This window comes from Nannospalax galili, unplaced genomic scaffold, assembly GCF_000622305.1.
Source record: "Nannospalax galili isolate Female #2095 unplaced genomic scaffold, S.galili_v1.0 scaffold721, whole genome shotgun sequence".
Taxonomy (NCBI): Eukaryota; Metazoa; Chordata; class Mammalia; order Rodentia; family Spalacidae; genus Nannospalax; species Nannospalax galili.
In genome coordinates, this window is record NW_008344843.1 from 210,427 (window position 1) to 237,106 (window position 26,680).

Genomic DNA, 26,680 nt, shown 5'->3' on the forward strand with positions numbered 1-26,680 from the left:
CTTACTGCCTCACCTCCTGAGTGCTGAGATTAAAGGCATGTGCCACCATGCCCTGCTCATGATTTATTTTATCTTACATTGTGTGTGTTTTTTTTTTTGTGTGTGTGTGTGTGTGTGTCATTAACTGGGGATAGAACCCAAGACATCACACATGTTAGGCAAGAGCTCTACCACTGAGAGCTATCTCCCAACCCACAAATGATACTTGGCTTAATGTAAATAACAGCATGGGAATTTGGAGGGAGGGGGTGTGCCCATCCTCCCTTCTCCCCCCAGAAGCTGAAGCAGTGCAGTTAAGCTCGAGTCCAGGAGTCAGAGACAAGCCTGGACAACATGTGAGACCCTGTCTCAAAAACAGCAAGTCTCAAGCTGAGTGTGATAGCATGTCTATGATCCCAGCACTGGGAAATGGTACAGATCAGGAGCTCAAGGCCAGGCTAAACAGTGAGTTTGAGCCTGGGTTTCATGAGACACTATTTGAAACACCATGGGGGCAGGAGTTTGAGGAATAGTGCTTGGTGAAACACTGTTCTCATCCCATTGTTTTTCTAACCTCTAATACACAGACACAGATGTAGAGGTGAACTACTGAGGCTCAAACTTGGGGCCTTGTACGCTCTATAGTTTTATTTTTTAATTTTTTAAATTATGAGTATGAGTGTATTGCCTGCATGTAGATAAGTGTACCCGTGTCGTGCAATGCCCATGGAGGACAGAAGAGGCTGTCGGATCCCCTGGGATTGGAGTTAGGTTCAGTTCTTAGTTACCATATGGGTGCTGGGATTTGAACCCGGGTCTTCTGCAAGAACACCCAGTGTTCTTAAGCCCTGAGCCATCTTTCTAGCCCCTGTACACTCTATAGTTTTTAAAATGTCAGTGTCCAGCTCCTAAATTGATTTCACCACCACTACTGAGTATTGTGCTGTTCAGGCATAGTAGCCACTAAAAAGGGGAGCCGGGGAGGCTAGAGAGATGCTCAGAGGTTAAAAGCACTGGCTGCTCTATGGAGGACTGGGTCAATTTCCAACACCCACATGGCAGCTAACAACTGTCTGTAACTCCAGTTCCAGGGGATCCGACACCATCTTCTGACCTCCCAAAGCCTTGTAATGACATGGGCGCACTTACATACATGCAGGCAAAAACACGCATACACATAAAAGTAGCAAAATATTTTTTTAAAAAGTCATGGGGGCTGGAGAGATGGCTCAGCGGTTAAGAACTGACTGTTCTTGCAAAAGACCCGGGTTCGAATCCAAGCACCCACATGGCAGCTAACAACTGTCCTGACTCCAGTTCCAGGGGATCCACCAGCCTCTTCTGTCCTCCTCAAGCATTGCATGGCAGAGGTGCACTTACTTAAATGCAGGCATAACACTCATACACATATAAATAAATAAAATACTTTTTTAAAAAGTCATGGGTTGGAGACATGGCTCAGCTGTTAGGAGCACTTGCAGAGGACTGGGGCTCAGTTTCTAGAAAGCACCCACATGGTAACTAATAACTACAATTCTAGTTCCAAGGGATCTGATGCTCTCTTTTGGCCTCTGTGAGCACTGCAGGCACCTGGTGTACTTACATTCATGCAGGCAAAACACACAAAAAAATATAAATAAAATATTAAAAAACAAGAGAATAACAAAAATAAACCCAATCCATTCATCTGATTAGAATAACACAGCATGTACTTAGGAGTAAACGTGTTACAAACTGTGTGATTTATTCTCTACCAGAACACATCAGGGTGAAGAGCCATAACCCCTAACACATAAAGAGGTAAGCACTTGGACTCATTTATTCTCCAGAACCCTGTTGGTATGACTATTCTTTTTCAGATAAGAAAAATCCAATATACAAGTGACCTGCCCAAGGCCACGCCGATATCCCTCTTCCCTAATGCCCTTTTCCTGGCTGCCTATGCTGGCACCTACTCCCTCCAGTGGGACCGGCCTTTGCCCTTGGGTCCTCAAGTTCACTACAAAGGCATTGAGCACCTGGGAATCTTCGCCGTCAGGGTCATACATCTTGAACCCAGTAAAAGGAATCTACTCTCCTGAAGGCTACGTCTAAGAGCTGCTGATTAAAAGAACAAATTAAACACTCAAAATGGCATGGGCGGCATTTACCTAAACCGACGCCACACAGAGGGAGCGGGTGGGCAGGGAGAGTAGGGTATAGACGTGGATTCCGTCCTTACGACGTGCCAACCCAGCAGACGCCCGCGACCCTCGGCTCCAACCGCAGGGCCACCATGTCCGACCCCGACGCCTGGCCTACGGTCTATCCCGGGGGTCGCCGTCGCCAGGGAAGGGTTATCATAAGAATCAGGAAGGCAAACTTCCCAAATTACCCCCGCCAAGGGGGACCTAAGACACGCCCCTCCGGCCCTCGCGGAAGAATCAAGATGGAAACCGTGCCGCGGTAGGCCGAACTCACCTAGTTCAGAGTCCCGGCTCGCGCCACCAGTAACGGCCGTCAGCCACGGGGCTGGAGCGCAGATCCTGGGAGTCGACCCGCTGATTGGCTACTGCCGCTGTCTGTCACAGCATCAGGAACGCTGATTAGTTAAAGCTCGTCGGAAGTCTCCGCCCCTAGCCCCGCCCCCTCTCGGCTCAAAAGCGTGGAAAGCGGCGGGAAACTGAAGGAAGCGAAAAGGGCAGTGGGGTGTGCAACGGGAAGAGCGCGGCGTGATTGGCAGCTCTCGGAAACGCCCTCCGTCGTTCACACCCCGCCCCTCCTCCCGCCAACGCTGACCAGAGAGTCTGGCGCCAGTTGCTGGTGGCGGATAGAAGGGCTTGTACCATAGAGACCGCTCCAGCGGCTGTGCGGCTAGAGCGCCTCTCTTGGTCATCCCAGAAATGGCGCCAGCTGACTCATGAGAAATGCGGACGGGCTGAGGGCTGCAGTCGTGGCTGGACGCTGCACTTTGGAGTAGAGCCCGTGGGCGTGGCTCGTAGGACTTCCCCAGGGCAGAGGAATTTCATTTCCTTTTGATTTGGCCTGCTTAGTAATTTTCTCATTTCTTCCAGAGAATATGTATATACATTCATCCCTGACGGACATTTTGAGGTTACTCTTCTTCACGGAAGCTCCTACATAAAGCAAATGTTCGCAGGCAAACACAACTGTTTTAACCTTAAACTCTGCCTCTTCAAAGGATGAGGAAGGAATGATAATCTACACCATTATAATAAGCCAGGAAAAGAATGCCAAGAAATTGGCTTGTATAGAGTTCTTTCCCATCGGCAATCTCAATTGTGCCCTCAATAATCAAATTCGCAGAATTAGATTTTGTTTTATTTCAAACCAGACATTTGAGGCTTGGCAAGGTAGATGATTTCCCCAGGTTCCTAATGTTAATGAAGCAAGTTAAATTCCAGGAACATGAAAAGAATCGCTTTCATTGTGAACATGTTCTATTTTAAATGAATAGAATGCAAGTTACTGTTATTTTATTTGAAAGATCACTTGCTCAGAGTATTGATAAAATGCTAACAATGCCTTTGATGCAGTGTCGTATCTATGACTGCTCACCACACCCTATTTTTGTTTTGTTTTGATACAGGATCTCATAGAGCCCAGACTGGCTTCAAACTCAGTACATATGTACCCAAGGCTACCCCTGAACTCCTGGTCCTCCAGCTTCCACTTCCCAAGTGCCGCCATGTCCAGCCACATACTCTTGTTTGTACACTTTTCAACAAACTACAAGATCCTGCCTTAGGAACCATTTTGTTTTTGTTTTCTAGACAGGGTCTGACTTTGTAGACCAGGCTAGCCTTGCATGCGTAATGATCATTCAGCCTCAACCTCCCTAACCTTCCTAGCTGGGGAATTCGCTACCAGGCTGGAGGCCAGCTAATTTTTTAAAAATTCTTTTCTTTTTTTGGTTTGTGTATTTGAGACAGGGTCTAATACTGTAGCTCAGGCTGTCCTGGAACTCTGCCTAGCCCAAGTTGACCTTGAACTTCCCTGAGAGCCTCCGGCCTCAGCTTCTGAATGCAGTTATTCCTGTCGTGAACCACCCTGTCTCAAATCATTTTTGTCTCCTTCCTTTGGTGGATACTTAGTATCTAGTCAATGAATGAATCCCTGGGAAGAAGCAGATGGGATCTAACTTGAGCCTTTCCAATCCTCCCACCCCCTCTTTTGTGGTCCCAGGGCTCTGCCAGGGCCGCACCTAGTGAGTGAAATAAAATTGGAAAACCACTGACCATCCAAGTGTCTGAGACACAGGCTGGACAGACGCTGTCTCTGAGGTAGTTCATCCAGTCCCCTTTGGACATAGTCCCCATTTGCCAAGATGACTAACACATCTTCAGATTTGTTCTGAAAGGAAAGGCCCAGATTCCCCTGCAGGGATGGAGACTTCTAGCCTTGAACATTTCCACCTAACAACATTTCTATTCTGCAAAGTCCTTGATGCACTTTTGTTTCAATTTGGAAACATTAACCCTGGGACACCTCGGGGGTGGGGCGCAATCTTTTTCTTCTTCCTGAGGATGTGAGGGAGCGGCGCTTTTCTGACATTCACATCTTGGGAACACAAGGGATTAGACACTATGTAGCCGGGCAAGATGCCACAGTTCTCTCGAGTTCCGCTGAGCTAAGCAGTCCAGTATTCTCAGAGACACTGCAGTCGGGAAAATGCTGCGCGTGCCTATCCATCACTGCCCAACTCAGGGTACCCCAGACTCCCCAAATTACTGCATTCCCCAAAAGCCTCTTATGGTACCCCCTCAAAGCCTTCTAGAATGGAGAAAGAGAATCTTGTGCAAGGTCATTTTCCATTTTAAAAAAGCTCACTCACTCACTCACTCACTCACTCACTCACTCACTCACTCACTCACTCACTCACTCACTCACTCACTCACTCACTCACTCACTCACTCACTCACTCACTCACTCACTCACTCACGGATACGCCCACAGTACCCACCCATTCCTAACTTCATTTTGCAGCGGACAATAGCGAACTACAACTCCCAAAAAGGCCTGAGCTCACCCCTGGCGCAGAGACCAATGGTCGTCTGGCACGTGACCGGCTCGTCTAATCAGCGTGGGGCTGGAGGGGCTTTGTCTGAGCCCAGGGCGTCCGCACATCTCCCGCCCCCGGCCCGCGCAGGCGCGCCCCGCCCTGCGCGCCTTCCCTGCTGCGCCCGCCCCGCTTCTCTGCCTCTCAGAATCCTTCTGCCGTCGAGCTTGCATCTCGCCGCTCCAGCCTCCGGGGCCACGTTCCATTCTTCCAGCCCGCGACCAGCCCAGAAAAAAAAAAAAATCATTACTAATATCTTTTCTTGCTCGATACATACCTTGAAGCGAGCAAAAATTTGTTGCAGTCAACCGTAACCATGAGGGAAATCGTGCACATCCAGGCCGGTCAGTGTGGCAACCAGATCGGTGCCAAGGTAAGAATTTTTAACATTTTAGGTGTAATATTAGGGTTAAAAAAAAATCCAAGTTAATTGTGAGCAGTGTTTGCGGGGTGCTTGCGTCCCCTGGACGTTCCACGTAGGGATACCATCCATATTTGTAGCTAGCATTTTGATTTTGAAAAATCAGGAAATATTTTTCTTGGCCGGCACATTCTTAGGGAGGTCTTAAAAAAAAAAAGTCTTTCGGGTTTAGGGGGTCCAGGAGGCCGAGGATCTGTTAAGATGCCACTTTTTCTTTTTTAAGGGCTCTCCTAACGGTCCGGGGACCGGGAAGGAGAGATGCGGAAACGAGACAAAGCGAGGGAGGTTTTCCCCGCCTGCGACCGCCACCCCCCGCCCGGCGGTCGGCGGTGGAACGGAGCTGGAGGGGGAAGGGGCGAGTCTGGGCGCGCAGCTGTAGCGCGTTCCGCGAAGAGGGGCCACGTCGTGCCCCGTTGGGGGAGGCGGCCGCGCCCTGGTCCTCTCCAACGCTGGGGGTCACCGGGGCGCGCTCTCCGAGGGTTCCCGTATACAGATAACGACTCTCTTCTGGGAGCTAGTTTTACTTTAAATTGCTCCTTGGAGAGACCTTCGTAAGGTGTGAGCATTTGGGGAGGAGAGAGAGGAAGGTGGGAGGTGTGCATTTCTGTAAGGGGCCCCTCGAGACTATTAAAGGGAACGAAGAAAGCAAGAAAGGCGTAAAATGCCTAGGCATTGGGGGATTTTTTTTTTTTTTTTTTTTTTTTTTTTTACGGTTACAGTGTGGCGGGGGAGGGGCGGAGAGGAAGTGCGGCGGGCTGCGCTGTAGCCGAAAGGGTGGGACCCTGTGGGGGCGGGGCCGGCCCCTTGCGCGCGGGGGACAATGCGGCCCTGGCCGGCTGGCGGGGGCGCGCATGCCCCGCCCCTCGCGCCGGCCACGCCCACGCGACTCCGGCTTTTGTGGGCAGCTGGAGCGCGCGCCGCCGCAGTCACGTGGAGCGCCTGGGGGTGGGCGACTGCAGCGGCCGCACCTTTCTCCCCCCCCCATCCTGGTCTTTTGTGCTGGAGTGGAGGGGCGGTGCCCGGCCTGGAAGGCACAGTGCTGGGTGCCGGTCCAAGTCTGTAGTCTAGTGGACCACGTCCACCCTCACGGATGCGCGCAGCTCCCTGAATTTGCGCATAATTATCCATTCCCGGCCCTTCATCTGTCCATCATCCATCGGAAGCCGCGGCTTTCCTGGGAGTGGAACCTGCAGAGAGGGTTTGGCAGGCAGATAACGGGTTTGCAGGCTCCCTGGAGCGCATCTGGAACTGAAAGGCGGGTGGGGAGGCGTTTGGGACTGGAGCGGTCGAGGACTCACTGCGCTTCTCACTGCAGTTCTGGGAGGTGATCAGCGATGAGCACGGCATCGACCCCACCGGTACCTACCACGGGGACAGCGACTTGCAGCTGGATCGCATCTCGGTGTACTACAACGAAGCCACAGGTGAGGGCAGAAATTGGTCTCCACTGCTCCTGGTTACTTATTTATTTTTTTGCTATTTTCATGTCAAGGTCTCACTACCCAGCTCTGATAAGCCTGTAATTCAGATGCTTTCCGAGTGCAGGGATTAATGCCATTGCCCATTCCCGTTTTTCCTTTTTAAGTACCTGTTTCCTCTTTGGGTGAGTTAATCACATTTTCCCTTTTTAGACACCATTAGGGGAGCCAAAGACTAGCTTTGCTGCCACCTTCTGACAGTGTCTGGAATGACAGGTTTGGGTCAGTGGCTAGCACCCGATCCCTAATTAACTTACCTTCCCACTACCTGCTCTTAAATGGCACCTGCTTGAATCCCTATAGGCGGCAAGTATGTTCCTCGAGCTATCCTGGTGGATTTAGAACCTGGGACCATGGACTCTGTTCGCTCAGGTCCTTTTGGCCAGATCTTCAGACCAGACAACTTTGTTTTTGGTGAGTTACTCAGATGGCATTACTGAATAGCACAGTCAACTTAACCTGGGTTTAAAGACTGGAGAACTTAGGGCTGAGTTTTGAAACTTTAATGGGGGTGGAGTAAGTGGTAGCTTGTTACTGAAGAGGTTGTGGTGAGACTACTACAGGCAGGAGACTCAAGAACTTGCCCCTAGGGAATTCTTCCAAAGGTTGAAAAGTAAAGACATCCTGTATGTCCCACAGCTTAGTAATTAAGCTTTCTTCCTGACCACATTCCAGGTCAGTCCGGGGCAGGTAACAACTGGGCCAAGGGCCACTACACAGAGGGGGCGGAGCTGGTCGACTCTGTCCTGGATGTGGTACGGAAGGAGGCCGAGAGCTGTGACTGCCTGCAGGGCTTCCAGCTGACCCACTCGCTGGGTGGAGGCACCCGCTCTGGAATGGGCACCCTGCTCATCAGCAAGATCTGAGTAAAGTACCCCAACTGCATCATGAACACCTTCAGCATGGTGTCCTCACCCAAAGTGTTCGACACCGTGGTTGAGCCCTACAGTGCTACCCTCTCTGTCCATCAGTTGGTAGAGAACACTGATGAGACCTACTGCATTGACAAAGAGGCCCACAATGACATCCGCTTCCACACCCGAAGCTCACCAGGCCCACCTACGGGGACATGAACCACCTGGTCTCAGCCACCATGAGTGGCATCACCACCTTCCTGCGCTTCCCTGACCAGCTCAATGCTGACCTGGGCAAACTGGCAGTTAACATGGTGCCCCCTCCCACGTCTCCACTTCTTCGTCCCTGGCTTTGCCCTTCTCACCAGCTGTGGAAGCCAGTGGTATCTGGCCCTCACTGTGCTGAACTCACCCAGCAGGTCTTCAATGCCAAGAACATGAGGGCTGCCTGTGACCCCCACCACGGCAGGTACCTCACTGTGGCCACTATCTTCCGTGGATGGATGTCTATGAAGAAGGTGAATGAGCAGATGCTCAATGTGCAGAACCAGAACAGCAACTACTTGTGGAATGGATCTCCAACAACGTCAAGACTGCTGTCTTTGACATCTTGTCACATGGCCCCAAGATGGCTGTCACGTTCATTGGCAACAGCACTGCCATCCAGGAGTTCAAGTGCATCTCTGAGTAGTTCACAGTCATGTTCTGTTGGAAGTCCTGCCTTCACTGGTGCACAGGTGAGGGTATGGACAAAATGGAGTTCACGGAAGCCGAGAGGAACATGAATGACCTCGTCTCAGAGTTCCAGCAGTGCCAGAATACCACCGCAGAAGGGGAAGAGATTTTTAGTGCCTGGCACATAGTAGGCGCTCAATAAATATTTGTTTGTGGAACGTCTCCTTTCTCTTTCCACTCTGGACCTAGCTTTCTGCCCTTCTGGGTTACCTTTTATTTCCTCCTGGTACCTACTTCTCATAACTGTTCAGTTTAATATTCTTCCAGAAAAATTTTCCAGGAAACTTGAGTCTCTTCCAGATCCCATTTAGAACCAGCCCAGTGCTGAAAACCGACAGTGGCCACCATCCCAAGCCTAAGTAGTAGATGACGGAATGGGGGTTGGGGATGGCAGGTCCCAGTCACTGGCAGGAAGAGGGTGGGTTTTCAGTCTGTTTTTCACCTATTCCATCTCAGCCTCAGGAGGGGACTATACAGTATTATCTCCACCTATGGTCCCCCAGCTGTCCTCAGCTGCATCTGTCTTTGGAGGTGTCTGTTGCTTTGGGTCACTCCCCCACCCCCATTTTTCCTACACTTCAGATTTCTATTTTGTGTTGAACTTGCTTTTTTTTTCATATTGAAAAGATGACATTTCCCCAAGAGCCAAAAATAAATGGGAATTGGAAAAGAAGGTTGTGAGGTGTGTGCTCATTCTGGTGGAGGATGGACAGTTACAGTTCCCAAGCTGATGAGGCTATCACAAAACTTAGTACGACTACTGCATCTTAAATTCTGTTAGGCAAACCTACTGTGCCAGGCAAGTCTTAAGGTTTTTTTGTGATACTGAGGACTGAACAGATGGTTGCAAATGCATGCTACCATGCCTAGCAGTTTTCTTTGGGGATTGCTAAAGAGCCCAGGGTTCCTTCTGGGCCAGGCAAGGGCTCCATAGCTGAGCTAGCCTTCCACAGAGAAGTGACTCAAGTGAGTTACAAGGCATGGTTGGTTCCCATAGCAGCATCAACATTTTTGGGTGGTCACATGTGGAACCAAAAGTGGGTCAGACCCCCCCAACGGTGTTGCACCAGCGTTCCCAGAAGATTCACATTAGAGGTTCATAGCTGAGAACCACAAGCAAGAGCTGGGGGTGTGGTTCAAGTCCTTACAAAGGAAACCATTTGTAATGGTCCGGTGGGGCATGCCTGACTGGAATGGAAGATCTTAAGTTCAAAACCCAGTGGTCAAGCCCATCCGGGATGCCCTCTAGGTCAGGGGACCTATTGGTGTTTTTTGCTGTCCTGAGTTTTCCTTTACCCTACAGGCCAGAATTGCTAATGGGGGAATACCTTACCATCTAGTAACTAGTTTTATTCTTCCTGCTTCCTTCAAAGGACAGGAAATAAGCCTCAAAACTACCCTGGAAGATTAAAGTCAACTCTCCAAGCCCATAGGTTACTTACCTATTCTGAGGCAAAGTAACAAGAGTAAGTTCCTGCCATTCCCTAAGTGATACATGATAAAGCACAGCAACCAGCGTAATTTTGCATCAAGTCAGGGCCTTTTTCTTTTTATGGTCTTGAGATGGTTTCCTTGTAGCCCTAGCTGGTCTGGAACTCAGAAGTCTGACTGCCTCCACTGTCCTGGCATTAAAGACCTGCACCACCACGCCCGGGGCACCTGTTTTCATTTAAAAATATGTGAGTGTAGTGCTTGCATGTAAGTGCACCTGTGTAGTGTGACATCCATGTAACTCAAGGCATTGGAGTCACAAACTTAACTGCCACTCGGATGCTGGGAATTGAACCTGGGTCCTCTGCAAGAGCAACAAGTGCCCTTAACCCCTGAGCCATCTCTTCAGGCTGTTTTTTTTAAAAAAATGATCTCATGTTGCCTGGCTAGCATCAAATTTCCACATTACCTGAGGGTGGCCTTGAATTGATTCTTTTGCCTCCATCTCCCTGTTGCTGTGACTACAGTGCCAGTATCATGCCCTGCTAACTACATTAGGTGTGATGGTATAGTATATGTAACAGGGTGTATGCAGGTTATATACCAATGTGCCATCTCAAAAAAGGGATGGCCGGGCATGGTGGTGCTTGCCTTTAATCCCAGCGCTTGAGAGGCAGAGGCAGGCCTGGTCTACATAGTGAGCTCCAGGACAGCTGGGGCTGCAGGAGACCCACAGACTTGGTATCTGAAGGGTCCTAGAGTCTAGGGAGGGCTGTATTTAGTATCAACTTTGGGCATAACTTAATTGTACAATTCTCAACATTTCCATACTTTTTTTTTTTTGAGACAGGGTCTCACTGTGTAGCCCCAGCTGGCCTGGAATTCACTATGGTAGACCAGACTAGCCTTGAACTCAGAAATCAGCTTGCCTCTGCCTCCTGAGTGCTGGGACTAAAGGCATGTACCACCACACCTGGCCTTTTTTTTTTTTTTTTTTTTTTTTTTTCTGGTATTTTTGGGGACAGGGTCTCCCTGTAGCCCAGCTGTCTACTATAGATAGGCTGGCCTCTTCCGAGTGCTGGGACTAAAGGCGTGCACCACCACACCTGGCCCTAGTGTACTTTTCTAACCACAGCCAACTTCTGGTTAGAAGAAATTACAGCACTTGTTTTTTGAACCTATTTAGCCCAGGCTGCCCTGGAACAAGTTCCCAAGTGCTGGGATAACAGGCAGGTGCCGCCATGCCTGGCAATTGGTGTCTTAACTGTTTGTAAGTATCAATACTTAAGATCTGGAGGGCCATCTCTTGGTCTTGGTAAGGAAAAGAAGTCTAGACAACAGGCTTAGGCAGTCTAATTTAATTAGGAAGATTTAAATAGTTGGGCTGAAGTATAGTGGGACCATAAGAATCTGGTGTGGGGACTGGCTCACAACTGGTAATGTGGGGCTGGGAAGGGGAGCAACCCCCTCTTCCAAGGCACAGGCTATTTGGCAAGGAGAGATGGGGCACCCCTCTTGTTAGAGGGCATGTTCGGGAAGGCCAGGTGAGGTACATGCAACAAGATACACTCAGGTCACTTGAGCCACACGTCCAGGCATCGGTGAGGGCTGAGGGCTCAGGCTGTCTACAAAGGCTTGTGATTCACCTGGGAAAAAAAGACAAGCGTGATGACGTGGGGGTCAGGCACCTGCCCTCCTCAGTCCCCACCAGGACAGATGGGCCGCAGGGAGGTCACATGAGGACAAGAGTTTTGGAATTCTGCCTCCAAGCAGTCATTGGAATCCAGCCACGAAAATCACTGAAGAGGGCTGGTGGGCAGAGCTTTGCTTGCAGACTCTCGGCCCAGAACCTTCCTTTAGTCCTCAAGGAGGTTCCAAGAAACCCAGCTTAAAGGTCGTTGGTATGATCCAACACTCACTTAGAAACATTTCATGGAGCACATACGATGCTGTCCTAAGCACTCTGCAAATGTCTGTCTCTCCAACAGCCCAGCCAGGTGAGGAGACAGGCACAGATTGAAAACCTGTCCAAGATGCAGCGCACCAGGGAAAGCAGTGATGTGCCTCGGGATGAATTAACTGTCTTCTCTCCTGTGGTGCCAGGGAGCTCAGGCTGCAGAGACTGCTGGGCTGAAGCCCTGCTCCACCTGCAGTGGGGGCTACAACAGTTAACAGGGTGTGGTGGCATGCACCTTTAATCCCAGCACTTGGGAGGCAGAGGCAAGCGGACCTCTGAGTTCAAAGCCAGTCTGGTCTAGGTATCTTGTGTTCCAGGGCAGCCAGGACTACATAGTGAGACCCTGTTTCAAACACAAAACAAAACGGGCTGGAGAGATGGCTCATCAGTTAAGAGCACCTGCTGTTGTTCCAGGGGACTGGGTTTGACCCCAAGCACCCACATCACGTAGCTAAACAGTGTAACTCCAGTTCCAGGGGATCTGATGCCCTTCTTAGACCTCTGTGAACACATGCACTCATATGCACAGACCCACACACAGACATAAGGACACATACATACATCATTAAAATAAATTGTGGAAAACAAAACATAAAACAAAATGGCTGGAGAGATGGCTCAGCAGTTAAGAGTTTTTACTGCTCTTGCAGAGGAACCTAGCACCACCACCACTGCGGCTCACAACCTCCTGTAACTTCCGTTCTAAGGGATCTGTTACCCTATTCCGGCCTCTGCAGGTACCTGAATGTATGTGTTGCATGTAAACGCATGCAGGTACACACACACATAAAAATAGTTACTAATTAGGTAAATCTTAAAAAGTTTGTGTTATGTGTGTGCATGAGGGTGTGCATGCACCTGTGTGCATGTGTGTAGAGGGTAGAGAACCTTGGCTCTTTAAATACTGCCCACATTTCTTTTCGAGACAGGGTCCCTCACTGGCCTACAACTTGCCAAGCAGACCAGAATGGATGGCCAGTGAGCCCCATGGCACTGGGTTGGTAAGCACTGCCACTGTGTCTGGCTTTTTCACATGAATTCTGGGGCTCGAACTCAAGCCCCTGAGCACTTTACTGACATCCATTCCTCAACCCCTGGAGAGGCTTCTTCTCTTTTCAAGAGTTTGTGTGCGTGTGTGTGTGTGTGTGTGTGTGTGTGTGAATGCAGTGCTTATAGAGGCCAGAAGAGGGTGCTGGATCCCTTTGAACTGGAGTTCCAGGCAGTCGCAAGCTACCCTTCTGGGTGCTAGGAACAAAGCTCAGGTCTGCTGGAAAAACAAAAACCTCTTAATTTCTGAGCCAACTCTTCAGTCCTCTCCTTCCTTCTCTCTCTCTCTCTCTCTCTCTCTCTCTCTCTCTCTCTCTCCTCTCTCTCTTAAAATTTATCTTTGTGTGTTTTGCCTGCATGTACACAAACAAGTGTACCACTTGCAATGCAGTGCCCACAGGGGGTCAGAAGCAGACACTGGATCCCCTGGAACTGGAGCTACAGATCACTATGTGGGTGCTGGGAACCGAACCCAGGTGCAAGAGCAGTCAATGCTCCCAACTGCTGAGCTACCCCTCCAGTTCCCTCTTTTTTTTTTTTTGGTCTTTTTGAGACGGGGTCTCTCTGTAGCCCCAGCTGTCCTGGAACTCACTATGTAGACCAGGCTTGAACTCACAGAGATCCACCTGCCTCTGCCTCCCAAGTGCTGGGATTAAAGGCGTGCGCCACCATGCCCGGATCCCCTTTCTTTTTTAAAGATTTGTTTTTATTTATGTGTATGTGTGTATATGCATTACCTGCATGTGGTTGCTTCCAAAGGGCAGACAAGGGTGTCAGATGCCCTGGAGCTGGAAATACAGGTGGCTGTGAGTCATGTGACATGGGTGCTGAGAAATGAACTCAAGTCCTCTATAAGAGTAGCAAGTGTTCTTAACCACTGAGCCATCTTACCAGCCTGGAGGTAGTTTTTTTGCTTTGTTTTTGTTGTTGTTTTTAGAGACAGGGTCTCACTATATAGCCCCCTGATTGGCTTGGAACTCACTATGTAGACCAGGCTGGCCTAGAATTCAGAGAGATATGCCTCTGCCTTCTGAGTGCCAGGATTAAAGGTGCATTATCACTACCTGGCCTAGTTTCTTTATTTGTAAAATACTACACACCTAAAACTAATTTGACTTAAAACAGCAACCAAAAAACTTGCATCAGGGCAGAGCTCAGCACTGTGGCCTGGGCATTAAGAAAGCCATCCATGTTAGTGACTGGCTTCTGGATGCATGTCAAGTGCTTACCCTACTGGATCTTATGATACAGGCACTCAGAATTTCTTCATACAACACACAGACCCTCACCTGAGAGATGCTGATGCCAGTGAGTCTCTCCACACTCTCTGGCAGGTGGCTTAGGATGTCCAGTACTTCCCCAGTCACTTTGGCTGCCCCCACGGTCCCATTTCCACTGGACACTAGTGTGATCTTATTGGCTGAGGTCAGGGGACCACTGATCTCCTCTGCTACCTGGCAGGGAGAGACGTCTCATAAGCACCGTGGTCTGACCATTCCACCCAGAAAAGGACTTACCCGGCATTTAAAAACCCTCCTCCTACCACCTGTACCTCACTTTGGTGGCTGGCTTAGGGTTGGCACCCCTAACTTATGGTCCCCTGGTCACCCACTTTACCCTCCAATCTCGCAGGGTCCTCTCCGCCCCTCCCACCAAACCTGAGGCAGTTTCTCCAGCAGCATGTCCAGCTGGGCAGCCTCCTGGTACATCTGGAACGCTTCCGCCTTCTTGGCCATCTGCTCTGCCTCAGCACGAGCTCGGGCACCGACGGCAAAGGCCTCCGCTTCACCACGCATCTGAAGAGGGTACAGGATGCAGTAGAGACTGATGGCAATCAATAAGAAGCCCTGGGGCCAACGAGATGCCTCAGTGGGTAAAGACCATTGCTGCCTAGCCAGACATCCTGAGTTTGATCCCTGGGACCCACACGGTGGGAGAGATCTGCCTTTCTCAAGTTATCCTCTGGCCTTTCACAGTGGCATGTGTGCTCCTCCCTGCCCTGATGATGATGATGAAGAGGAGAGGGAGAGAGAGGAGCGGGAGGGGGAGGAGGAGGGGGAGAAGAAAGCGAGAAAGGGGAACCTCAGCTCAAGCCCTTCCCAGCGCTAATCCGCAGGCACACCCAGCTCACCCGCACAGACTCAGCTTCGGCCTCCGCCTGCATGATCAGCTGGGACCTGGGGGCAGAAGGGAAGTGGGTCCGCTGCCACCTGCCCAGTCCGGGAGTCCCTCGAGGCGGGGAGGGGCCGGGGGTCCTTACTTCTCCGCCTCCGCCAGGCGCTCCAGCTTGTAGCGCTCGGCCTCGGCCGGCTTGCGCACGCGCGCCTCCAGCTCCTTCTCGCGCCGGGCGATCTCCTGCTCCTGCAGCGCCACCTGCTGGGCGCGCTCCACTACCTGCACCTGCACGCGCTGCTCCTCGATCTGCTGCTTGGTCTTGGCCACCTGGGGAGCGGCCAGTCAGGGCTGAGCAGCAGGTCCCACTCAGAGAGCAAAGCCGGCACTCCCGGGCGCATGCAAGGCAGAGGGGGCCTGGGAAGTCCGTCCGGGTCGGCTAAGCCTACCCAGAGGGATCTAGACCCAAGGCAGGGCCTGGGAGGGGCCTGGGTCCTCCTGGACTTAGTCTAAGGCTACGACCTTCCTTGGGCAGTCTCAGAGTGACCTGGTGTCTGCCGGCCTTAGGCATCCCTTACAAGACATCTATAGTAATCTTTTTCCCACCTGAGTATCCTACAGTGTGGACACCAAGAGGGCACTGAACCCTGGTGGTCATCATCTACTGCACAGTCCTGCCCACACCCACCCATCCATTTTCCTACATCTTTACTGCCTCTTTTTGGAGACAGGGTCTCCCTGCAGCCCCAGCTGGCCTGGAACTATGTAGACCAGGCTGGCCTTGAACTCCCAAAGATCAGCCTGCCTCTGCATCCTGAGTGCTGGGACTACAGGAAGTGCCACCATACCTGGCTGCCTCCAGATGGCCTGCAATTCAGAGATTGGCCTGCCTCTGCCAAGGGAGTGCTGGGACAAAAGCATCCACTACACCACCGGCCTTTCACTGACCTTAGAGCCACACCAACTCTTGTAACAGCCTATTTCTTTTCTGCCAAGGGGATATCTTTTTCAGTTTTATTTTTTGCATATGATACAAATTCAAAAGAAAAACACTAAAAAGCGGGCTTCCTTCACCTCTTTCTTCCAACCACTCAGTTCCCTTCCCAGAAACAACTGCTGCTCCCCGCCCCTCCTTCTTTTAAAAGAGTTTCACTCTGCAGCCCAGGCTACCCTCCCTGGAATGATGTAGCCCAAGCTGGCCTCAAACTTCTGTGATCTTCCTGCTTCAGTCTCTTGAACGCAAGGATTTCAGACATGAGTCCCCATGCCCAGCTTTTTTGTCCCTTTGGAGATTTTTTAGCCAGGTATGGTGGTGAACACCTTTAATCCTAGCACTCAGGAGGCAGAAGCAGGTGATCTCTGTGTTTGAGGCCAGCCTGGTCTACATAGGGAGTTCCAGGCCAGCTAGAGCTGCATAGTGAGACCCTATCTCAACAAAAATTTTTTCCTAATTTTCTGAACTACCATATGATCCAGCTACTCCACTCCTGGGCATATACCAGAGACCTCTACACCCTACCATAGAGGTATCTGTACATCTATGTTTACTGCTGCTCTATTTACTATCATAAGGAACTGCAGCCAACTTAGATGTCCATCAAAAGATGAATGAATAATGAAAACCTGGTACATAAAATGGAATACTCAACTCTAAAATAATGAAATCACAATATTTGCAGAAAAATGGATGGACTTAGAATGTGTAGTATTAACCAAGGTCACCCAATCTCAGAAAGACAAAAACTGCATGTTCTCCCTGATATGAGAATCCTAGCTTGGAACGTACACATATAATGTACATGTAGGTATAGTATAACATTTAGAAAGGGTATCAGGTGATGGGGAAGGATGGAACACAGGTAGCGAATACCTGACTTGAGGACAGAAAGCTGTTTTTCTAGTTTGAATTCTGTCATGGCCTTTTAATCTTTTTCGTGGTGCATAAAAATGTAATTGAGAAAGTGTGAGACCTTCAGGAAAGCTCCATGACTCTAAAATGACCATTCTAACTGTTCCTTGGGCAAGTGTTTGGGTGGCTACCTTAATCTGCCTGAGTGATATATTTATGAGTTCATTACAATAGTCATTTTAAAAGATTTTCTTTTTAAGGATTTGTTTCATTTTTAACTATGTGTGTGTGTGTGTGTGTGTGTGCATGTGCATGCACATGTGTGCAAGTGCCCTCAGAGGCCAGAGTTGTTGGATCCCTCTGGAGCTGGAGTTACTGGTAGTTATGAGCCATCCAATACATGTGTGCTGGAAACCAAACTTGTAAGAGCAGTATACCCTTAACCACTGAGCCACCTCTCTACCCCCTTTTCTGTTTTTGTATGTGTGACAGATGCATGCACATGTGCATGTGTTTTATATGTTCAAAGAAGCCATGGGTGGGCATATGGTGTCCTCTGATATCATTTTATATCTTAGTCCTTTGAGGCAATGACTCTCCCTGGACCTGGAATTTTCGATTTTTGGCAGGCTGGCATCAGCAAGCCCTAGTGACCCTCCTGTTTGGACCCCTCTCCTCCCTCTTTTTTTTTTTTTTTAAGACAGTCTCACGTAGCTCAGGCTGATCTCAAATTCACTATGTAGCTAAGGATGGCCTTGAACTCTTAATCCTCCTGCCTCCTCCTCCTCCTCCTCCCCCTCCCCCTCCCAGGTACTATTTTTCTTTTTTGTCCTTGCGTTTTGAAATTTCAGTGATGCATTTCAATGCAGATTTTTTTTTTTTTTTGGAGACAGGGTTTGACTATGCAGTCCTGGCTGGTGGCCTGGAACGCTCTAGGTAGACCAGGCTAGCCTCAAACTAGCAGAAATCCATGTGTATCTGCCTCCTGAGTGCTGGGATTAAAGTTGCACACCACCATGCCTGGCCTAATATTCTAATTTTTACTGCTTTCACAGATGGAAACATCTGTTTTTTCAATTTTTCTGCTAAATTGTTTAGAAATTCTCTCCGTCTGGCATGTAGTGCACATCTGTAATCCCAGCACTGGGAAGTAGAGGCAGGAGGATCGGGTGTTGGAGGCTAGTCTGGGCTACAAATCATGCTACAAGCCAGCCAAAAACTTGAGACCCTATCCTCCCTCAAAAAAGGAAGAAACTCTCTTTGAATGTGATTTTCCATCCCTGACACCTTGCTAGTTTCTATCTACTCTTTCTTTTGTTCTATGTCTTGATTTCTTGATTTTCCTTAATTTCAATAAGGTTTTTTTTTTTCTTTTGGCTGGAGATTAAACCCAAGCCTGAAGCGTACAGTGTCTACACAGAACCACCCTCAGTCTATTTTTAAGTTTTCTTTTTCCTGTATAGTATGTACCCTAAAGTCACTTTGCTCTGTTCTATTTTTTGATTGTTTTGATTTTAATAGCCTCTCTATGTAGCTCGGGCTACCCTGGAACTCATGATCCTCCTGCCTAATTCCCAAGTACTGGAATTATGGGTATATAATACCACACCAGCTTTAGGCAGTGCTGGGGACTGAATTCAGGGCTTCTAGGCAAGCATTTACCAACTTAGTGACATCCCCAGTGGCCATCACCCCTTTCTGAGATAGGTCCTACTGCCTGTAATCCAGGCAGTTATAGCCCAGTTATTACTGGCACCCCCCCCACCCCAATTGTCACCTGTGCCAGGCTCGACTGTCACATCCCCACTTTTCTCTTTTCAGGTACTATGTACAGGAGGAACCATTACCCAGAGGTGGAGCCAGGCGCTTTGACTGCAAAGTGGCTTTTTCCTGTTCCTCCTTACTTCGGTCTTTACTACACTCAAGGGCACCCGGTGCTGTTAGCTCCTGAGCCTCAGATCCTGCCTAGCACAGCAGCTGACATGTAACAAGAAACGGACCCATGTGGAACAGAGCCCAGTAACCACTTGATCTGCAGAGGAAAAAAGCTGTGTCAAGGTCAGGAACCATGTTTGGTTAAGTGTCTCCCAGAGGCCCGTGTGTTAAAGGCTTGCTTCCTAGGGTGCTGCTATCAGGAGGTGGGAGAAGTAGGGCCTTATGGGAAGTCTGTGGATTGTGGTCCTTTCCTTGCTATCTCCTGTTCCTGGTCATGACTGAGTGATTTTGCTTTGAAGGAACCCTGACCATGATGTTCTACCTTACCCTAGGCCTAGTTACAGGCAGAAATTTCCAAAACCAGGAACCAAAACAAACCTTTTCAATGTGTTTGCTTTTGGTGGTGCTGGGCCTCGAACCTAGGATCACATGCATGGTGGGTAAATGCTCCACCACTGAACTATGCCCCCAACCCTAAACGTTTTCTTCTTAAAATTTTTAATAAATTAATTTACTTGTGTGTGTGTGTGTGTGTGTGTGTGTGTGTGTGTTCATATGTGGAGGTCAGAGGGCAACTTGTGGGAGTTGGTTCTCTCCTTCCATCACCGTTAGAACTCAGGTTGTCAGGCCTTTCACAGCAAGCACTTTTATCTGCTGAGTCATCTTGCCAGCCCCATTTCTTTCTCCTTATAAGCTGGTTAATCCAGGTATAGTGATGGAAAGCTGACCAGCACAGGAACCTTGTCCACAGTCTGACTGCAAGCCAGTGGTTCTCATTACAGTAATGTTTTCCAGACTCCAGTGTGCATACAGATCACCTTGGGACCCTCTTAAAATACAGGTTGTAGCCAGGTGTGGTGGCGCACACCTTTAGTGCCAGCACTCTGGAGGCAGAGGCAGGCTGATCTCTGTGAGTTCAAGGCTAGTCTGGTCTGCATGTGGAGTTCTAGGCCAGCTAGGGCTTCAGCAAGACCCTGTCTCAAACAGACCAAAAAAATAATAATAAATAAAAATAAATAAATAAAATACAGGCTTTGATTCTGTCAGCCTGAACTGGTGCCTGAGATTCTCCATTTTTAAGATGTTTCTTGCCGGACATGATGGTGTACACCGTTAGTCCCAGCACTTGGGAGGCAGAGGCAGGTGGAGCTCTGTGAGTTCGAGGCCAGCCTGGTCTACATAGTGAGTTCCAGGAGAGCTAAGGCTATGGGGAGGCCCTGTCTCAAAAAGACAAAAAAAAAAAAAAAAAAAAAGATGTTTCTGGCTGCTGCCACCACTGCTAGGTGGGTCACACTTTGAACAACAAAACCCTCATCAGCCTGTCAAATCACCAAGAATCTCACATCATAACTAAAGATGCTTTTGTATCTAATTAAACTTTCACCCAGTACCAACTTATGGCAAAAACAAAATTCATAATATCAGTGCCCTCTGGGTACAGGTCTCAAAGTACAGCCAACTCTTGCTATTCACAATAGTTCTGCTCTGTAAGAACTCTTGATCAATCACATTCATAAGAACAAGAACACTGAATTAACTAATATTTCTTTTGTTCCTAAGGCTATTACTGGGTCACAGTCCTGTGAGTCTCTGGTCATAACATCTTTTATCAGCCAATCAATATGTGTTTATGTGCTTTTGTTTAAGGACAGCTTATAACTATGCATGTCTGGAATCCCAGCACTACGGAGGTTGAGACAGGAACACTGGCATGAACTTAAGGCCAATATGGGCTACAGTGTGACACTATCTCACACACACCAACCAACCAACCAACCAACCAACCAACCAACCAACCACCCAGCCAATCAGCCAACCAACCAGTTATGCATGGTGGTACATGCATGCACTTGGGAGGCAGAGCTCCATGAGTTAAAGGCCAGCCTGGTCTGTGCTGTGAGACCTTGTCTCAAAAAAAGTAATTAATTAAAAGCTAAAAATAAGGATACCTTATATAATATATACAAAGCTGATGTGTTAGTATGGACTATATGTCCAACAGCACTTTAATTCATGTCCGAATGAAGCTTACCTGACACACATTCTCTACAAGGTCTATCAGAGCATCTTGTGCTAAGGGACTCCAGACAGCACTTTAGCACCATGAGAACATCGTTTTGTTATGAGTGTGAATGTGTGTGCATGCTGGGGATGGAACTAAGGCCTCCCATGAATTAGGTAAAAGCTCTACCACTGAGCCACATCCCCAGCCCTCAAAGTCATTTTGTGCAGCAAAGTCACTAAGGAAAAGTACAAACATGCAAAAATCATGCTGGCAGCATGCAGGCAACGCTGTCTGCAGTGCAGAGCTGGAAGAAGAAGGCGTCTCCTCACTGGACCGCATCTGGAAGCCGCATCAGGCAAGTGGAACTGTTCGGCTTTCCATGTTCACACCTCACAACCAACCATGGAAATGTTGTACGCCCCAACCTGGGGATTACCCGGCCATCTCAGCAAGCAGGTCGATGCTCAAATACAGAATCCATACACAAGAAGGACTAGCTACAGGGCTGGAGAGATGGCTCAGCAATTAAGAGTACTGGCTGCTCTTGCAGAGGACCTGGGTTCAATTCCCAGCACCCACATGGAAGCTAACAAGCATCTTTTAATTCCAGTTTTAGAGGATCTGATGCCCTCTTCTGACCTCTGAGGGCACTGTACGACACGGGTGCACCTACCTACATGCAGGCAATACACTCATACACATAAAATAAAAATGATAAATAAAGCTAGGTGTGGTGGTACATGCCTTTAAACCCAGCACTCGAGAGGCAGAGGCAGGCGGATCTCTGTGAGTTCGAGGCCAGCCTGTTCTACATAATGAGTTCCAGGCCAGCTGGGGCTACGCAGACACTATCTCAAAAAAAGACCAAAAATAAATATATAAATAAAATGTTTTAAAAAATATTTAAATCTCAAGGGCTGCCCATGGACCACTTTGCAGCACCCAAAGCCCGTGTCTCCTTTCGTTCCCACACTCTTCTTAGATCACCAAGGCTACTGTTAGCCTTGAGGTACCACGTGCAAATGCAAAAAGACACCCCCTTGCTCTGGACAGGTGCACACCTATACCCAGGGCATAACTTGGCTCTCACACCTAGCCAGGTGCTCTTGTATACAGCCACAGTTTGCCTGGAATATGACTGGCCTCTTGATCAATCACATTCATAGCCTTTTCTTTCCTTTTCAGCTGAACATTTGAGTCTATATGGGTGTGGCAGGTACACATGTATGTATTTGTGTGCATGCATATGCGCTCAAGTGTGTGTGTGTGTGTGCGTGCCTATGTGTAAGTCAGAAGACCCCCTCATTTCTCCTCAGGCACCCACCACCTGATATTTTGCTTACAGAATCTCCACATGGCCCGAGGCTGGATAATTAGATGAGCCTGGCTGGCTAGTGATTCCCAGGAATCCATCTGCCTCCACCTCCCCAGGACTGCTGAGATGTGCTTGCCACCCAGGGCTTTATCAGCTGAACTATTTCCCCACTTGAGTCTTTTATGTCTTTCCTCATATGGGGGAGACAGGTCAGAATGGAGAGCCAGAGCCAGACCAAATATGGAGGACAGAGAGAAAGGGGAAGCGTTGGCCAGCAGCCTGGCGACCTGTCCAGAGTGGTGGTGCTTACCTGCAGCTGATAGGCCAGGTCGGCCTGTGCACGGCGGGTGTTGACCTCAATGTCATAGGCCGCCTTCTTCAGCTCGTAGTCCCGTTGTGCCTTGGCCATCTCGATCTCATTCAGGTACTGAGCGGACACCTTTTCTTGCTTGGCCTTCGCCTCCTGAGTCGGGTTAGTGAGGAAGTCCGGGGTAAGAGCCTGCTCCCCCACCAGGCTTCTCTGTCTTCACCCAGGCCTCATGGATTTCCCCTGCTGACCCAGCTCTGACCCCACGTGGCTTCACCTCCCACCCCCTAGATCCCTCTCCACTGGGTGTCCAGCAAGCCCAGGATGGTGGAGCAACCCCATCTCTCACCCGGATGCCAGCATCTCTCTTGGCCTCTGCTTCCCCGATCCGAGCATCTTTTTGAACTTGTGCGGTTCGAGCCTTCCCCAAAGAGTGCAGATAGTCCTGTGGGAGAGGGCAGACGGACAGAGTCCTTAGGAGCTTAAGAGATAGGAGTAAAGAAGCAGGAAGGATACACTGCCAAGTCTTTTGCTTTTGTTTTGTGGTGCTGGGGGTTGAACCAGAGCCCCAGGACACTAGGCTAGGATGGTGCTCTACCACTGAGCCTTTGTGTTTTGGGTGGATTTTTTGTTTTTGTTTTTGAGAGAGTCTCACACCATAGTCGAGGCTGGCCTGGAACTCACAATGATCCTCCTGCTTCAGCCTCCCCAGTGCTGGGATGACACGCTTAAGCCACCATGCCTGGCTCAACTACCTAGTTTTACCTGGTCATCATGAATGTCCTTCAGAGTGTAGCTGACCACACTAATGCCCATGTTGACCAGGTCTGAGGAGGCCACTTTGAAAACCTGCTCTGAGAATTTCTGCCTGTCCTTATAGATCTCCTAGGAAGATAGAATAGAGGGAAGAGGAAGTCAGATTCACCATCTCTCACAGACGGGCTCGTCCTCTGTCCCCACTCATCCTGGCATTCCATCCAGACCTTTCTCTGCCCTTAGACCCACCTCCACAGTCATGTGGGCCATGATAGCCCTCTGGTGGCCCTCCAGTGTCTCCAGGGCAATGTGGGCAATTTCAGCCTCTGTCTTCCCTAGGAACATCTGGCAGGCAGCTGCCAACATCTCCTTGTTCTGGCCCTGGATTTTCACCTGCAGTTATAGGAGGGACACGGTATGACAGGGGGTCTCCTGAAGCAGGGAGAGGAGGAGTTGGGGGGGTGGAGATGGACAGATGAGTAAAAAGGCAGAGTTAAGGAGACCCTTAATGTCTGGGAAAAGGAAGATGCTGGCTTCGGGAGAAAGGCTCTCAACACCTCACCTGGGCAATGCCCGTGACGGAGATGGGGACCCCATGGCGGGTGTAAACCTTTTCACTCTTGACATTGAGGGTCAATGTGTTGAGAGAGATCCTGGGGAAGAGGAGCAGACAGTAAGGAGAAGAGAGAAAACTGGGGTTCCCATTCCCGGGTTCTCTTCCTACCTCTGGATTTGCTGGATGCAGGGCAGGACAAAAACTCGGCCTCCAGCCACCATGACTGGGGGACTCCTACAGAACCCTGCAAGGGGAGCACACAATGTGGCCCCGACAGAGCTGAGAACTATGAGGGGATGGGGGTGGGAACACCTACAAAGAGAACTTGGGAGCTGAGCGGGGAGCAAGCAACCGAGGCCTTGGAGGCACCGGTGGGCCATCAGGAGCAGATACTTGGGGCTGGGAAGCTGGTGGGGAGAGGAAGGGGCACACCTACAGGGGCTTGTGGGGGTGTCCCCGGCGAGGAACTTACCCGAGACCACCATGGCCTCATTTGGGCCACAGGTGAAAAACATGGTTCAAGCTGCAGCTGGAGGGAAGAAGAAGCCTTTGCAGAAAGGAAGGGGCGCTGTGGCACCTACATCCTTCCCTTTCCCGGCAGACTCACCGTCTGCGTCTGCCACCGCCCAGTCGCTGGCGCGCCCCTGTGACAGTTGACAGTGCAAAGATGCCCAGGGACCCCAGTGCGCGCGCCGATGCTCAGGCTCCCCCTCCTCGCGCCCCTCCTCCAGCCCTGCTATTCCTCACCCTTCCCAGCAGCCCGAGGCGCCCCCCCTCCCCACTGACCTTCCAGGACGCGGGCTCCACTGGGGGGGTCTCTGGAAGCTCGGGGACCGGCGGACCGCGGGAGCCGGGTAGGGGCCGCGCGCGGACCCGCCTTCCTGGAAGCAGCGCCCGCGCCCCCCTCCCCAGCCGCACCCCGTGGCTGCAGCAGACGCGACCCCGCCCCGCCGCCGAACCACCCCCTCGGCCCGCCCCCTTCCCGGCAGGCCCCGCTCGGGTCCGCAGCCCGGCAGTAACCCGCGCACCCCCACCCGTGACGAGAAGCCCCGCCCCCGACGACACGCCCCTCTCCCAGCCCCTCCCCTCCTCAGGGCAGTCCCTGGGCACACGCCCAGCGCAGTGAGTAAGCTGGTTGCTTCACGGCTCGCTGGCTGGCTGACTGGGAAAACCACAGACCCGGCACGACAGCTTCAGGCCACCGGATATGGGTCTGTAACTCCAAGAAAAGAGCTCGGGGCAGGCCCGAGACCGAGTCATTTCCTCCCGCCGGCCTTTGGCGTTTGCAAAAAAACACACACGCAGAACTGCTGACAATCGAGTTTATTTGTGTTCACAGAACATACAGGGCGACCCCGACAGCCGCCCTCCGACCCACGACCCCCGTAACCGGCCTCTGAGGGCAACGTGAAGACGGCGAAGGGCCACGGACCGGATTCCCAAGGGTCTGCGGAAGTCCTACAACAGACTGCAGAGTTGAGATGTTGGAAAACCGAGTGTCACCCCTAAACCTAAGACCCACCACCAAGTCCAGCTCCCAGGCTAGTCCTCCCACCTGGGTGCTCCCCCCCACTCTAACTCGCCGACCCCATAAATCTCAATAAATATCAAGGTATCTTCTTAACAACAGGGGAGCACATCTCGCACCCTTGCATAAGTTAGAATAAATATTACATACACCCCTCCCTCAGCCAGGAGGTTATACATAAATACATAAATATTAATTAGAAGTCCTGAGAGCGCCGCTGTCCTTCCCCACTGGGTCTAGCCCGGGCTCACAGTGCCTCGGGCTCGTCCCCCAAGCACCGACAGGCGTCTCGGCAGTAGTGTTCTGAGTTAGAGTTGCCTTACAAGTCCCAGTTTGGGATACGTTCTGGCGCACCAGGTACCCCTGGAGCCTTTGTTTTCCGACCGAATGTGAGTGAGTCTTTACGGTCAGAAGGCAGCTGGGTGCTGCTGCAGGAAAGCTTTGAGGTCCAGAGCGTAGTCCGAGGGCTCGGAGGTCAGATTCAAGGGCTCGAGGACCGGGGGCGCAGAGGTGGGCGCAGGGATGCGCGCAGGGGACGCGGCACTGGGGGCGTCCTCCGGGGCTAGGGGCGGCGATACACCCTCTTCAGCCATCAAGATCTGGCAGAAGATGATGGTGAGGAGGAGAAAGAGGAGCCTTTTGGCCACGTTGGGTTCCTCGGTTGGCAGCTGGCGCCGGACCTGAGAGGGAACATAAGAGTAGGTCAGTGCAAGGTCCCCGCGCCAAGTGGTTCCCTCGAGGTACCAGGGTGGCGCGACTCCCACCCCCGGTTACCCACTCGGGCCATACTCACCGCTCGAGGGTAGAGGACCCTTCGGACCCGTTTGCGGTGCCCGCGAGAGGCGCTCGGACGCGCGGTGGAGGTCACCGCCGGCTCCGGAAGAGGGTCGAAGGTGAAGATCTCGGGGCCGGAGCCCCGCCGGAGTTCCGGGCCGGTGGAGGGAGCGGGAGCCGGGGCCCGTAGGCCGGTCATGGTGGGGAGGTTGCTGCGGGAGTGACACATGGCAAGCGCGAGGAGCAGAGCCAGAGGATGCGTGCTGGTCCTGAGCGAGCCGCAGCTGACTATATACCCTCCAAAGGGGGCGGGTCCGTGGAACCCCCGCCCCTCGCAGCAGGGGTGCTGCGGGCTGGAGTGGCCTGGAAATTCCGCGGAGGAAGCAAAGTGTGGGTGGAGTCTCGGTCCCCAGCTCCCTAAGTGCCCCAGAGCACGTTGCTCCTTGGAGTCCTGAATGCCGGTGTGTGCGATCCCCGGGGGGCAAGCACATGTAGAGGCATGTGGAGGCTGGAGAGAGGTGTCCAGCCGCGTAGGAGAGGGTACCATCCGTGGGGAGGCCCAGCAAGACCGAGGGACAACAG

The 26,680-nt window shown here is 50.9% G+C and overlaps 4 protein-coding genes across 8 annotated transcripts in view; 1 reads left to right on the forward strand and 3 right to left on the reverse strand.

Annotated features, from left to right (window-relative positions):
* Nucleotides 1–2,411, reverse strand: part of Mdc1 (mediator of DNA damage checkpoint 1) — a 17,138-nt gene extending 14,727 nt beyond the window's left edge. The window contains 1 exon segment of the mRNA XM_029567407.1: nt 2,130–2,411. The gene's annotated coding sequence lies outside the window, so the exon portion shown is untranslated.
* Nucleotides 2,412–5,143: 2,732 nt separating this feature from the next.
* On the forward strand, nt 5,144–15,082 carry Tubb (tubulin beta class I). Its single transcript, XM_008841243.3, is given in 9 exon segments — nt 5,144–5,411; nt 6,775–6,883; nt 7,241–7,351; nt 7,613–7,975; nt 7,978–8,108; nt 8,110–8,191; nt 8,194–8,352; nt 8,355–8,630; nt 14,961–15,082. Coding segments are annotated over 9 exon segments (1,398 nt in total). The 5' UTR covers nt 5,144–5,354; the 3' UTR covers nt 15,071–15,082.
* Flot1 (flotillin 1) lies at nt 11,301–24,748 on the reverse strand. Of its 5 annotated transcripts, none has more exons than XM_029567403.1 (13): nt 24,583–24,747; nt 24,269–24,440; nt 23,965–24,040; nt 23,803–23,893; nt 23,490–23,633; nt 23,250–23,369; nt 22,834–22,929; nt 22,488–22,640; nt 15,222–15,403; nt 15,093–15,138; nt 14,620–14,757; nt 14,251–14,415; nt 11,301–11,603 (listed from the first exon to the last, which is right to left on the reverse strand). In XM_029567403.1, the coding sequence occupies exons 2-13, from the start codon at nt 24,309–24,311 to the stop codon at nt 11,583–11,585; spliced, it is 1,275 nt and encodes a 424-aa protein (XP_029423263.1). In that variant the 5' UTR covers nt 24,312–24,440; nt 24,583–24,747; the 3' UTR covers nt 11,301–11,582. The 5 variants fall into 5 exon arrangements, with proteins under 5 accessions (XP_029423263.1, XP_008839462.1, XP_008839464.1 ...); XM_008841240.3 differs by having other exon boundaries at nt 24,269–24,325; nt 24,583–24,746; XM_029567404.1 differs by lacking the exon at nt 11,301–11,603 and adding an exon at nt 11,974–12,257 and having other exon boundaries at nt 24,269–24,325; nt 24,583–24,748.
* Nucleotides 24,749–25,102: 354 nt separating this feature from the next.
* Nucleotides 25,103–26,372, reverse strand: Ier3 (immediate early response 3). The gene is made up of 2 exons (XM_008841244.3): nt 26,118–26,372; nt 25,103–26,004 (listed from the first exon to the last, which is right to left on the reverse strand). The coding sequence occupies exons 1-2, from the start codon at nt 26,325–26,327 to the stop codon at nt 25,732–25,734; spliced, it is 483 nt and encodes a 160-aa protein (XP_008839466.1). The 5' UTR covers nt 26,328–26,372; the 3' UTR covers nt 25,103–25,731.
* Nucleotides 26,373–26,680: the final 308 nt, after the last annotated feature.